Raw genomic sequence first — 14,668 nt, forward strand, 5'->3', positions numbered from 1 at the left:
GGAAGCAGTCCAGGTCTAATTCAAGTCATTGCCAGCCCCTCCCCTATTGTGCATATTACTGTATGAAAAGACAACTGGAACACGACTCTAGACACACATTGTCAGTACTGTAGATATCACTTGATCTTCACAATAAGACTGACTCAAACAGAAGCTAAAACAACGTTTTTGTGTTTCTAGACCATGATGTAGAAAGGTACATTCCAGAAGATCATAATAGGTTTCAAAAAAATTCTCATCAACTAAAACAGAAACATATTTATCTTTAAAGCCTAGAGAGGCAAATCATACTACTCACAATGTGCTTCTCTTTCGGGTGGAATATTCCAAGTGCTCGACTGGGTGGGGGTGGGAGGGAGAGGGTGTAATGATTGCACGTGTGCTCTATTCTGCCCCCTACGTATGGGCAGAGGGGGTTCAATTCAAGGGGCGTCCTTCTTGGACGGGGGGGTTACTTGAACGTTGTATCTTGGGAGGTGGAGTCCAAATTTGCTCTCGGTGCCAGCGAACGTGGCCACGGCCAACCTGAAACCTCCAATGTGGTCGGGGCTGGGCGCCGGCAGGCTGATGCGAGACTTGGGAGTCGGCTCCGAACCAGACGGCTTTCTGTGGTGTGGAGAGAGAGCGGGGAAGGACGAGGAGAGCGGGAGGGGGGAGGTTGAGAGAAAACGGGAGGGAGGAGAAAACGGGGAAGAGAGAGAGGGAGGGAGTAAAAAGGGAGAGACAGAAAGGGAAGGAGAACGGGGGAGACAAGGAGAGAGGAGAGAAAGAGAGAGACGAAAAAAGAGAAACAGAAAGTGGAAGGGACAAGAGAAGGAGAGAGAGGCAAGAGATATTATATTAAACATTGTCCACCACAAAAAATAAACATCTTAATCGAATATTAAGACTGGGCGAGAGGGCTATTTTTTCCCAGAGTACACGAACCAGAAATAAATGAATATCCCACAATGGTTTCATACTCCCTTCAGTGATATCTTTCCAATACGGACAGGGAACATATTTCAAACCCACACTACACCATCCAGCAGTACTGTATTCACTTTGAACACAGTCTGTGAAGACAACACAGTATGCACATTGGATATTTACAGTGCATAGGGTTTTGCATACTAAATGGAAGGTGTTCTGACTTTCCAAAGGGCAGTAAACAGTCCAATATACTGGATTTCTTGATTTCCTGGTTTAGTAAGTAAGAGTTGTTGGTGGTGGAGTCAATTATACCATGCCAATTTCAAGTCTATATTTCTGTTAAAGAATATTAAGGATATTATGGTCAGTTAACTCATTGATCCTGCTTTCTGGAAGAGACCCAAAGTACTGACAACATTCTGTCAGTACCACCTATATGTACAATATAATATTATTGACAACATTCTGTCAGTACCACCTATATGTACAATATAATATTATTGACAACATTCTGTCAGTACCACCTGTATGTACAATATAATATTATTGACAACATTCTGTCAGTACCACCTATATGTACAATATAATATTATTGACAACATTCTGTCAGTACCACCTGTATGTACAATATAATATTATTGATAACATTCTGTCAATACCACTATATGTACAGTATAGAGTATTGACCATTCTGTCAGTACCACTATATGTACAGTATAGAGTATTGACCATTCTGTCAGTACCACTATATGTACAGTATAGAGTATTGACCATTCTGTCAGTACCACCTATATGTACAATATAATATTATTGATAACATTCTGTCAATACCACTATATGTACAGTATAGAGTATTGACCATTCTGTCAGTACCACTATATGTACAGTATAGAGTATTGACCATTCTGTCAGTACCACCTATATGTACAATATAATATTATTGATAACATTCTGTCAATACCACTATATGTAAAGTATAGAGTATTGACCATTCTGTCAGTACCACTATATGTACAGTATAATAGTGAATGGAATGTATTTGGTGATGTTTGTCCTAACAGTCTCCCCCTTACCCTCCTGTCTCTGTCTCTTATTGGTCAATGGAACATTAGTGCATTCTAAAGAGTGACCAATTTGCTCCTCCAGGGAAAATGAGCTCATTTCTACCCCAAAAAGCTGAAAAGAGAAAGATCCCAAGTCAAAGTGATCCTCTCTGCACTGCTTCACACTCTGTAGCCCTGTAGTTTAGGAAATGTTACATCCATCCCACCAAATAATGGTCTGTGTCCCAAATGGCAACCTATTCCCTATATACTGCACTACTTTTGACCAGAGTCCTATGGTGTTCTTTGTGAAACTACACAGCTCTCTCCCTCTGTTGAAAGGTTGGTAGAAAAGTGGTGCTAGAAATTACCATCATTTTGTATCACACAGCAGCTGTCAGTAGAAGCTATCAATCCTGACTGGACGTTTCTATGACATTTGCATTTCTGTAAATCTCAGTCTTATCGTGTGGTAAGACACTTACAGGTGCATCAGAGCTGGGACCGAGAGACTGAGAAGCAGCTTGTATCACCAGGCCATCAGACTGTTGAACAGCCATCACTAGCCCTGCACCTTGAGACTAATGCCTCGTATTCTGAGTCGGCGGTTAGGGAAGCGTTATCAAATCCTAGACGCCATTGTGCCCTTGAGCAAGGCACTTAACCCCCCACAACAACAGCTCCCCAGGCACCTAGTGTGGCAGCCCCCCGCACCTCTCCAAAACCTCTGTGTGTGTGTGCGTGCGTGCGTCTGTCTGTCTGTCGGAGGGGTTGAGTTAAAAGCGAATTTCGGTTGGATCTTGTGTGCAATTGACCAATAAAAGTGATCTTAACCTCTGATCATAATCTCTTGTTTCTATACTTTTGTTTACTCACTGTGTATGTATCTAATGTATTCTCCACATAGCTCATCCTAAAATACCTACTACTGTGCAGTAATAGTCTGTATCACAGCACACACAGCTCTCACCCCCTAGTAAAACAGTAATTTGTACGTTTGGAAATTTGGTTTCCCCTCTGTGTAATCTTGATCTCTTCTCCCAGAAAAGGAAATATACAGATACCATTTTCTTTCCAAATGATATACCGTCTATACACACCACCTATTTATGTTCTGCATTCTGACAGGTGCTCACTCTAATATATCTACTTGGATTGTTATTTATTTGTAATGTATTTGCGAGACATTTTACTTTTTGCTGCAGCCGCTATAACACCTGCAAATCTGTGTATGCGACCAATAAATGTTGATTTAATTAGACCAGATAGGCTGAATTTCTTCAGCAATGCTGATCACTCTAGTCTTATATCAGATGTAAGGTGGCACTGGAGAAGAAGGCAGATGTTTTACGTGCCCCCAACCAATTGTTTTTTTTTGCTTTTTTTTGCGTTGTTTGTAACTTATTTGATTAATTACTTATTTTCTACATAATGTTGCCGCTACCGTCTCTTAGGACCGAAAATAACTTCTGGACATTAGGACTGCGATTACTCACCATGGACTGGCAGAATCCTTTTTTTCCTTTAATGAGTCTGACGAGGCTGATATACTGCTTTCTTGGGAACAGGCCCAGATCCCTGTGATTTGCGTGAAGATGAGGCGGAGAAAAAGGGGCCAGAGGGCCGGCCGCCTTCTGAGAATTCGTAGGCAATCTAATAAACACCCACTTCCTTCCATTCTGTAGCAAATGTTTATCTTTGGACAATAAAATAGATGACCTATGCGGAAGATTAAACTACCAACGGGACATTCAAAACAGTAATATCTTATGCTTCACAGATGACAGCTAGCTAGCTACTAGCTAGTAGTCAGCTAGCCACTGCTAGCGGTAATCAGCTACCTTTACCCCGGACAACTCTCGCCAGTTTGCACAGCGCGACTTAAACCAGAGAAAATCTGACTTATTTTTCTCCATATCTCCGGATTCCTGTATGTATGTAGCTCTGAACTTTTCTTTCTCTCACCTGGATCATCGTAGATAGTTAGCTGCTATCCGAGTGGCCACTCCTGGCTAACGTCTCTGTCCCGAAGCAAGAACCAATTAGCCTGGAGCTAGCCTTGCTAGGCCCATCTGCTAGCCTGCTAACCGCAGCCCGCTAGCTGTCTAGAGCACATCTGACTGTTAGCTTAAGAGGCCCATCGGACAAATTCTTTGGCCACTATACCTATTTTGCCAATTGGCCTGGTTTACCACACGGAGCCCTACTGATCCATCTGCCGACGTCACAGCACGAGGGGGCCACAACAGACTTTCGTCCGTCGCGACGTCCCTCAAAGGCACATCTGCTAGCTTGCTAGCCCCGGCCCGCTAGCTGCCTGAAGCCACTCACTGGACTCCTATGATCACTTGGCTACGCATGCCTCTCCCTTACGTCAATATGCCTTGTCCATTGCTGTTTTGGTTAGTAATTATTGCCTTATTTCACTGTAGAGCCTCTAGCCCTGCTCAATACGCCTTAGTTAACACTTTAGTTCCACCTCCCACACATGCGGTGACATCACCTGGTTTAAATTATATTTCTAGAGACAATATCTCATTCATCGTCACTCTATGCACAGGTTTACCCCCACTGTATTCACATCCTACCATACCTTTGTCTGTACATTATGCCTTGAATCTATTCTACAATGCCCAGAAATCGGCTCCTTTTACTCTCTGTTCTGAACGTACCAAATGACCAGTTCTTTTAGCCTTTAGTCGTACCCTTATCCTACTCCACCTCTGTTCCTCTGGTGATGTGGAGGTTAATCCAGGCCCTGCAGGGCCTAGCTCCACTCCCATTCCCCAGGCTCTCTCATTTGTTGACTTCTGTAATCGTAAAAGCCTTGGTTTCATGCATGTTAACATTAGAAGCCTCCTCCCTAAGTTTGTTTTATTCACTGCCCTAGCACACTCTGCCAACCCGGATGTCCTTGCCGTGTCTGAATCCTGGCTTAGGAAGACAACCAAAAACCCTGAAATTTCCATCCCTAACTATAACATTTTCCGACATGATAGAACTGCCAAAGGGGGCGGAGTCGCAATCTACTGCAGGGATAGCCTGCAGAGTTCTGTCTTACTATCCAGGTCTGTGCCCAAACAATTTGAGCTTCTACTTTTAAAAATCCACCTCTCCAGAAACAAGTCTCTTACCGTTGCCGCTTGCTATAGACCACCTTCTGCCCCCAGCTGTGCCCTGGACACCATATGTGAATTGATTGCCCACCATCTATCTTCAGAGCTCGTGCTGTTAGGTGACCTAAACTTGGACATGCTTAACACCCCGGCCATCCTACAATCTAAGCTTGATGTTCTCAATCTCACACAAATTATCAATGAACCCACCAGGTACAGCCCTAAATCCGAAAACACGGGCACCCTCATAGATATCATCCTAACCAACCTGCCCTCCAAATACACCTCTGCTGTCTTCAACCAGGATCTCAGCGATCACTGCCTCATTGCCTGCGTCCGTTATCAAATCCTAGACGCCATTGTGCCCTTGAGCAAGGCACTTAACCCCCCACAACAACAGCTCCCCAGGCACCTAGTGTGGCAGCCCCCCGCACCTCTCCAAAACATGTATGTATGTATGTATGTTTCTATGTATGTCTGTCGGAGGGGTTGAGTTAAAAGCGAATTTCGGTTGGACCTTGTGTGCAATTGACCAATAAAAGTGATCTTAACCTCTGATCATAATCTCTTCTGTTTCTATACTTTTATTTACTCACTGTGTATGTATCTACTGTATTCTCCACATAGCTCCTCCTAAAATACCTACTACTGTGCAGTAATAGTCTGTATCACAGCACACACAGCTCTCACCCCCTAGTAAAACAGAAATTGTGCGTTTGGAAACTTGGTTTCCCCTCTGTGTAATCTCTTGATCTCTTCTCCCAGAAAAGGAAATATACAGATACCATTTTCTTTCCAAATGATATACACCTCTGCTGTCTTCAACCAGGATCTCAGCGATCACTGCCTCATTGCCTGCGTCCATAATGGGTCTGCGGTCAAGCGACCACCCCTCATCACTGTCAAACGCACCCTAAAACACTTCAGCGAGCAGGCCTTTCTAATCGACATGGCCCGGGTATCCTGGAAGGATATTGACCTCATTCCGTCAGTAGAGGATGCCTGGTTATTCTTTAAAAGTGCTTTCCTCACCATCTTAAATAAGCATGCACCATTCAAAAAATGTAGAACCAGGAACAGATATAGCCCTTGGTTCACTCCAGACCTGACTGCCCTTGACCAGCACAAAAACATTCTGTGGCGTACTGCATTAGCATCGAATAGCCCCCGCGATATGCAACTTTTCAGGGAAGTTAGGAACCAATATACACAGGCAGTTAGGAAAGCAAAGGCTAGCTTTTTCAAACAGAAATTTGCATCCTGTAGCACTAACTCCAAAAAGTTCTGGGACACTGTAAAGTCCATGGAGAATAAGAGCACCTCCTCCCAGCTGCCCACTGCTCTGAGGATAGGTAACACTGTCACCACCGATAAATCCACTATTGAGAATTTCAATAAGCATCTCTCTACGGCTGGCCATGCTTTCCACATGGCTACCCCTACCCCGGTCAACAGCCCTGCACCCCTCACTGCAACTTGCACAAACCTCCCCCATTTCTCCTTCACCCAAATCCAGATAGCTGATGTTCTGAAAGAGCTGCAAAATCTGGACCCCTACAAATCAGCAAGGCTTGACAATCTGTACCCTCTCTTCCTAAAATTATCCGCCGAAATTGTTGCAACCCCTATTACTAGCTTGTTCAACCTCTCTTTCATATCGTCTGAGATCCCCAAAGATTGGAAAGCTCCCCTCTTCAAAAGGAGAGACACTCTAGACCCAAACTGCTACAGACCTATATCTATCCTACCCTGCCTAAGGTCTTCGAAAGCCAAGTTAACAAACAGATCACCGACCATTTCGAATCCCACCGTACCTTCTCCGCTATGCAATCTGGTTTCCGAGCTGGTCATGGGTGCACCTCAGCCACGCTCAAGGTCCTAAACGATATCATAACCGCCATCGATAAGAGACAATACTGTGCAGTTGTATTCTTCGACTTGGCCAAGGCTTTCGTCTCTGTCAATCACCACATTCTTATCGGCAGACTCAACAGCCTTGGTTTCTGAAATGACTGCCTCGTCTGGTTCACCAACTACTTCTCTGACAGAGTTCAGTATGTCAAATCGGAGGGCCTGTTGTCCGGACCTCTGGCAGTCTCTATGGGGGTGCCACAGGGTTCAATCCTCGGTCCGACTCTTCTCTGTATACATCAATGATGTCGCTCTTGCTGCTGGTGATTCTCTGATCCACCTCTACGCAGATGACACCATTCTGTATATCTGGCCCTTCTTTGGACACTGTGTTAACTAACATCCAGACGAGCTTCAATGCCATACAACTCTCCTTCCATGTCCTCCAACTGCTCTTAAATGCAAGCAAAACTAAATGCATGCTCTTCAACCGATCGCTGCCCACACCTACCCAACCGTCCAGCATCACTACTCTGGACGGTTCTGACTTAGAATATGTGGACAACTACAAATACCTAGATGTCTGGTTAGACTGTAAACTCTCCTTCCAGGCTCACATTAAGCATCTCCAATCCAAAATTACATTTAGAATCGGCTTCCTATTTCGCAACAAAGCATTCTTCACTCATGCTGCCAAACATACCCTAGTAAAACTGCCTCCAACACTCTACTCAGGAAATTGGATGCAGTCTATCATAGTGCCATCTGTTTTGGCACCAAAACCCCATATACTACCCACCACTACAACCTGTATGCTCTCGTTGGCTGGCCCTCGCTTCATATCCGTCACCAAACCCACTGGCTCCAGGTCATCTATAAGTCGTTGCTAGGTAAAGCCCCGTCTTATCTCAGCTCACTGGTCACCATAGCAGCACCCACCGGCAGCACGCGCTCCAGCAGGTATATTTCACTGGTCACCCCCAAAGCCAATTCCTACTTCGGCTGCCTTTCCTTCCAGTTCTCTGCTGCCAATGACTGGAACGAACTGCAAAAATCACTGAAGCTGGAGACTCATATCTCCCTCACTAGCTTTAAGCACCATCTGTCAGAGCAGCTCACAGATTACTGCACCTGTACATAGCCCATCTGTAAATAGCCCATCCAACTACCTCATCACCATATTGTTATTTATTTTATTTATTTTGCTCCTTTGCACCCCAGTACCGCTACTTGCACATTCATCTTCTGCACATCTATCACCCCAGTGTTTAATTTGCCATACTGTAATAATTTCGCCACTATGGCCTGTTTATTGCCACACCCCCCTTATCCTACCTCATTTGCACACACTGTATATAGACTTTCTCTATTCTATTTATTGACTGTATGTTTGTTTATTCTATGTGTAACTCTGTGTTGTTGTATGTGCTTTGCTTTATCTTAGCCAGGTCGCAGTTGTAAATGAGAACCTGTTCTCAACTAGCCTACCTGGTTAAATAAAGGTGAAATAAAAATAAAATATAAACAGAGACGTGGCTGAACGATGACACTATCAACATACAGCTGGCTGGTTATACACTGCACCGGCAGGATAGAACAGCGGCGTCTGATAAGACAAGGGGCTGCGGACTATGTATTTTTGTAAATAACAGCTGGTGCATGATATCTAAGGAAGTCTCGAGTTATTGCTCGCCTGAAGTAGAGTATCTCATGATAAACTGTAGACCACACTACCTACCTAGAGTTTTCATCTGTATTTTTCCCTAGACCCACTCCAATTTGCATACCGCCCCAACAGATCCAAAGATGATGCCATCTTTATTGCACTCCACACTAGCCTTTCCCGCCTGGACAAAAGGAACACCTATGTGAGAATGCTATTCATTGACTACAGCTCAGCGTTCAACACCATAGTGCCCTCAAAGCTCATCAATAAGCTAAGGACCCTGGGACTAAACACCTCCCTCTGCAACTGGATCCTGGACTTCCTGACGGGCCGCCCCCAGGTGGTAAGGGTAGGTAACATACTCATCTGCCACGCTGATCCTCAACACAGGGGCCCCTCAGGGGTGCGTGCTCAGTCCCCTCTACGCCCTGTTCACTCATGACTGCACAGCCAGGCACGACTCCAACACCATTATTAAGTTGCCAATGACACAACAGTGGTAGGCCTGATCACCGACAACGTTGAGACAGCCTACAGGGAGGAGGTCAGAGACTTGGCCGTGTGGTGCCAGGACAACAACCTCTCCCGCAACGTGATCAAGACAAAGGAGATGATTGTGGACTACAGTAAAAAGAGGACCGAGCACGCCCCCATTCTCATCAACGAGGCAGCAGTGGAGCAGGTTGAGAGCTTCAAGTTCCTTGGTGTCCACATCACCAACAAACTAACATGGTCCAAGTACACCAAGACAGTCGTGAAGAGGGCACAACAAAACCTATTCCCCCTCAGGAGACTGAAAAGATTTGGCATGGGTCCCCAGATCCTCAAAAAGTTCTACAGTTGCACCATCGAGAGCATCCTGACTGGTTGCATCACTGCCTGGTATGCCAACTGCTCGGCCTCTGACCGCAAGGCACTACAGAGGGTAGTGTGAATGGCCCAATACATCACTGGGGCCAAGCTTCCTGCCATCCAGGACCTCTATACCAGGCGGTGTCAGAGGAAGGCCCTAAAAATTGTCAAAGATTCCAGCCACTCTAGTCATAGACTGTTCACTCTGCTACCACATGGCAAGCGGTACCGGAGCGCCAAGTTTAGTACCAAGAGGCTTCTAAACAGCTTCTACCTCCAAGCCATAAGACTCCTGAACACCTAATCAAATGGCTACCCAGACTATTTACATTCCCCCCCTCCTCCACTCTTTTACACCGCTACTACTCGCTATTGTTATCATCTATGCATAGTCACTTTAATAACTCTACCTACATGTACATGTTACTTCAACAAACCAGTGCCCCCCGCACATTGACTCTATACCGGTACCCCCCCTGTATATAGTCTCGCTATTGTTATTTTACTGCTGCTCTTTAATTACTTGTTACTTTTATTTCTTATTCTAATCCGTATTTTTTTAAACTGCATTGTTGGTTAGGGGCTCGTATGTAAGCATTTCACTTTAAGGTCTACCCCTGTTGTATTCGGCACATGTGACTAATCCAATTTTATTTAAAATTTGATATGATACATCAGGACCCTTATTCATGAAGTGTCTCAGAGAAGGAGTGCTGATATAGGACCAGTTTTTAAATAGTAATGAATAAGATTATATGGACAGGGGGGGACCGGACCCTAGCTCAGCCCTATGCTGAGACACTTTATGAATACGGGCCAGGTGTCACACCCTGATCTGTTTCACCTGTCTTTGTGCTTGTCTCCACCCCCCTCCAGGTGTCGCCCATCTTCCCCATTATCCCCAGTGTATTTATACCTGTGTTCTCTGTTTGCCTGTTGCCAGTTCGTTTTGTTTCGTCAAACCTACCAGCGTTTTTTCCGTGCGCCTGTCTTTCTTAATTTCCTGTTTTCTAGCTTTCCTGGTTTTTGACCATTCTGCCTGACCCTGAGCCTGCCTGCCGTTCTGTACCTTGTCACACCACCCTGGATTACTGACCTCTGCCTGCTCTGACCCTGAGCCTGCCTGCCGTTCTGTACCTTGTCACACCACCCTGGATTACTGACCTCTGCCTGCCCTGACCCTGAGCCTGCCTGCCGTTCTGTACCTTGTCACACCACCCTGGATTACTGACCTCTGCCTGCTCTGACCCTGAGCCTGCCTGCCGTTCTGTACCTATCGGACTCTGCTCTGGACTACTGACCTCTGCCTGCTAAACTTTTGTTACTTCGAAACTGTCTGCATCTGGGTCTTGTCCTGAGCCTTGATACCAAGATCATTTCATTCAGTTTAAGATTAGGAGAGGGAGGAGTTCTGACTTACTGTCCGCCAAAGTCAATGTAGAACCACCTCTGCAGGAGTTCATAGGTCACCAGGGTGACCCCAAATTGGGGCGAGGACCGGAACACTCGGGCTATAGTAAAGGGAGAAACCACAACGCTCAATAACAGTTTCACTATTACACCACTGTAGCCTGGGTACCAGTCTGTTTGTGTTAACATTCCACTTCTTGCCACTCCTTATCATGCCAAACACATAGTACAAGGAGTGACATTTTTGCACAAAACAGGTTCTGGATTTCAAACTAAACAATTTGTTGTATGAAGGGTTAAAAACGGTTGCAAGTTAGCTAGAGATTACCATGGTACACTGTAACATAATAGTGGAATATGGTTATTAAAAACAATCACACAGTCAAATAAGACCTAAACCAATCTACATAATCACGTCACATCAGTGGACCTTTCTAGATACAGTTGAAATATAACAGATGTATAACAGATAAATAAACTAAATATGTAATTTGTATCATTCGTCGTCATAATCATCATTGTCATTATCATCATCGTCATCATCATCGTCATCAGATATGAATAAAAACGTGGTGATACCTCCCGCTCCTTTCCAGAAGGCCCGTGGTCCCTCCTCCTTCAGAATCTTCCAGAAGCAGTCAGCGAGACCGGTGTACGTGGTCTGGCCGGCACGGGCCGCCACTTGTAGCCTGGTCTTGATAACGTCGGCCGGGGTCACCAGGGAAGCCGCGGGCATGCCTAAGGATTCATGCCTCTGATTCAGTACTTATCACCTATTAACTCACCTTTTACTATTATATTTGTTAAGCACTTTGAAATGCATCCCCTGTGAGAAATGTGCTCTATGAATAAAGTTTGATTGACTGATTGATATTAGTACTGGATGTGGATATATACTAACCTGCATCACTATCACTGCTGAATCTGAATGAATACGTTACTACTGTAGGGTTATACAGAGTTAATTATCTAACTCTATGAATTTCCACCCGTGGCTTATCAAACTCCTGTTTGGTAAACTTTTGTGCCTCTTTCAAAACAGAATTAATTCGTAGTTGAATTTGAGTCATCTGAATGAGGACCAGTGATCCTTCTTACAGAAGGTGATTTACGATCAGAAAAAATGCATTGGACGTTCATGGTTTTCCCCCTCAGATTGGAGGGACATACAATACCTAGTAATGAGAAGAACCCACAAGGTGGCCCACGTGCCGGTGACTGGTGACTGGGGGCCCCATGCGGGCAGCCCTCTCCAGCCACTTCAGCTATGAATGGCCTCAATCATCAATGGCTGCTTTCGATTTCCATGCACGGTCATTACCATCACCGGCCTCTTCACCAGCCAGTCACACAGACTTCTAGCTGCATGTCTTCAGTCTAAACGAACCATTCAATTCAACCACTGATCAACTCACTCACTGCCACTGTGAGAGCTGAAGAGACCACCTGCACTGATGTCCTTCACAGGAGAAGAGAGGAATGGAGAGCAGTCTTAAATCTTTCTCTCAAAGCTACCTCAGTAGAAACCATATTCGTCTCCAGCCATTGAAAGAGAGAGAAAGAGAGCGAGAGAGGGAGAGAGAGAGAGAAAGAGGGAGAGAGGGAGAAAGAGAGAGATGGAGAGAGAAAGAGCGAGAAATAGGGAGAGCGAGAGAGAAAGAGGGAGAGAGGGAGAGAAAGAGGGAGAGAGGGAGAGAAAGAGAGAGCGAGAAAAAGGTAGAGAAAGAGAGAGGGAGAGCAAAAGAGGGAGAGAGAGAAAGAGAGAGGGAGAGAGAGCAGGAGGAGGAATTAGGAGATGACCAGCGCTGCAGTGTGTTCTGGGATCAGGGGGTCTGCTTGGCAAATAATGCCACCCAAACTGAGCGTGTAACTCAATTTCCTGCGCCGACTGTTAAGCGCTAATTGCCAAAAAGGCTTAACTGCTGATAAATGTAGAAAGGAGTGATAAATTCTATGAGCAAATGCAAAATCATAAACTGCATTTCAGGTTTGTAAACCATAGCTCCCGGACCCGGTTGAGGGAATAACCAAAATAAGAGGGAGGGGGAAAACTGGGAGTAGGAATGTCTTTTTAGATTTCTATGAGTTTCCATGAAGCGCTGTGCTCGCTGCTCACTGCTGTGAAGAGCAGAACTACAGTACTGACCAACATTATCCCTCAGGATTCAAAATAAATATTTCTCCTTTTCTTGTGACGTTCCAAACCACCCTGACTTGGCTTCCGCACTCGCCTTTTTATACACTGTTTTCTTTAAGACAAACCCACTCAAATAAAAAATATTAAACCTACACACTCGCTCCAGATCCTATTTTCGTGTACGAAGAGGAGAAAGAGACTTGTAAGACTGTGGATCAAAACTGTTGGATGTCTTTCCTCCGAGTTGCCAGTATTGTGAGAGTAAGATCTGTTAATGGCCGACACAGCTCCCATCCTCACCTCCCTCAGCACCTCACTCTTAACATACAGGTAGTGTCTCAACTAACACCCTATTCTGTACTTTTGACCAGAGCCTCATGGGTCCAGAGAGAGAGAGATATTGGACCCTATGGGCCCTGGTCAAAAGGAACACACTATGTAGGGAATAGAGTGCAATTTGGGACACAGCTCAGGCTGCCAGTTCCTATATGTTAGTAGTGGAAAGTCATCCCATCCCGACCCTGTTGGCTGGCAGGCAGGCAAGTGGTCTCTCTCTCTGGGCTCTGTCTTCTCCCTCAGCGCTCAGCTCCAAACCCCAGCCAATCACTGAGCACTCTAATTAGGGATGACCACGATTGAGCCTGCGGTCGCCGGTGGCTACTGGAGCCCTAGGCCTGGAGCCAGGAAGTTGGGATGGTTAGGGGGATGGAGGCTGGAGGGATGGATGATGGAGGGTTAGAAGGATGGATGGGGGAAAGGAAGAATAGAGGGATGGAGGAATGGAGGTTAGAGGGATGGAGCCGGGGCCATGGGTCTGGGCCGGGGTCCATGTGGTGGCTCACCAACCACCAGGGACACTCATGCATGGTTTTCTGCTTCCCCAAGAATGGTTCCTTATTAAGCTTGTGATAGTGACGTTTTAACAGTATTGTTTCTTTCCTCCGAATCATCATCTTCTGATCGTCATTGACCAATATAGTTGAAAAACGTATTTTTTGTATTATTCATTTGTCATGAAGTACAGTACAAAAAAGTATGAATGTATGTACTTGTAAGTCGCTCTGGATAAGAGCGTCTGCTAAATGACTTAAAATGTAAAAAAAAATGACGTTTTTGGATGTGTATATATACTTTATCATATAGGCCGAGCGAATGAGAGATCGAGACAGATACAGAGAGAGAGGGAGAGACCGACAGAAAGAGGGAACCAGGCAGAGAGACAGACAATTCTCAAAAGACCCTGGGTCTGAACCACATGGTATCTTACCTGCTATGGCCCCTGAAAACAGCAGCTTGCCTGGTCCGATCCTCCCATCCTCATCACTCATGTAGGCCTTGACATGCGCATAGCAGGGGAAGTAGATGGCTGAGAAGGGGATGTCTCGCAGGAAACAGGCTTTGGCTCCCTGTGGATAGGTGAAGAGATACAGAAGAGACAGAGGGGTGAGGAAAGAGAGGGGGGATTGAGGGGAAGGACAGAGAAACAAGGAGGAGTCAAAATAGAGGAAGAGGTAGACAAGAAGGGAGGGAGAGAGAGATAGAGGGAGAGCAAAGGGGAAGACAATGAGAGAGAGAAAAGGAGGGGGTGAAAAAAGAGGAAGGGAGACAAGGGAGGGAGAGAAAAGGTGGGAGGGAGAGAATTATTGAACTGAATTGAAAAGGTGGGAGGGAGAGAAAATAA

General features: G+C 45.4%; 1 protein-coding gene across 1 annotated transcript in view; it reads right to left on the reverse strand.

Moving 5' to 3' along the window:
- Nucleotides 1-422: 422 nt before the first annotated feature.
- Nucleotides 423-14,668, reverse strand: part of LOC120022028 (calcium-binding mitochondrial carrier protein Aralar2) — an 80,969-nt gene continuing 66,723 nt past the window's right edge. Inside the window, exons 16-19 of the mRNA XM_038965826.1 lie at nt 14,255-14,393; nt 11,430-11,588; nt 10,861-10,951; nt 423-606 (exon numbers count right to left, since the gene is read on the reverse strand). Coding sequence (XP_038821754.1) covers nt 423-606; nt 10,861-10,951; nt 11,430-11,588; nt 14,255-14,393 — 573 coding nt within the window. The remainder of the gene's footprint in view (nt 607-10,860; nt 10,952-11,429; nt 11,589-14,254; nt 14,394-14,668) is intronic.

Source organism: Salvelinus namaycush, chromosome 27, assembly GCF_016432855.1.
Source record: "Salvelinus namaycush isolate Seneca chromosome 27, SaNama_1.0, whole genome shotgun sequence".
Taxonomy (NCBI): domain Eukaryota; kingdom Metazoa; phylum Chordata; class Actinopteri; order Salmoniformes; family Salmonidae; genus Salvelinus; species Salvelinus namaycush.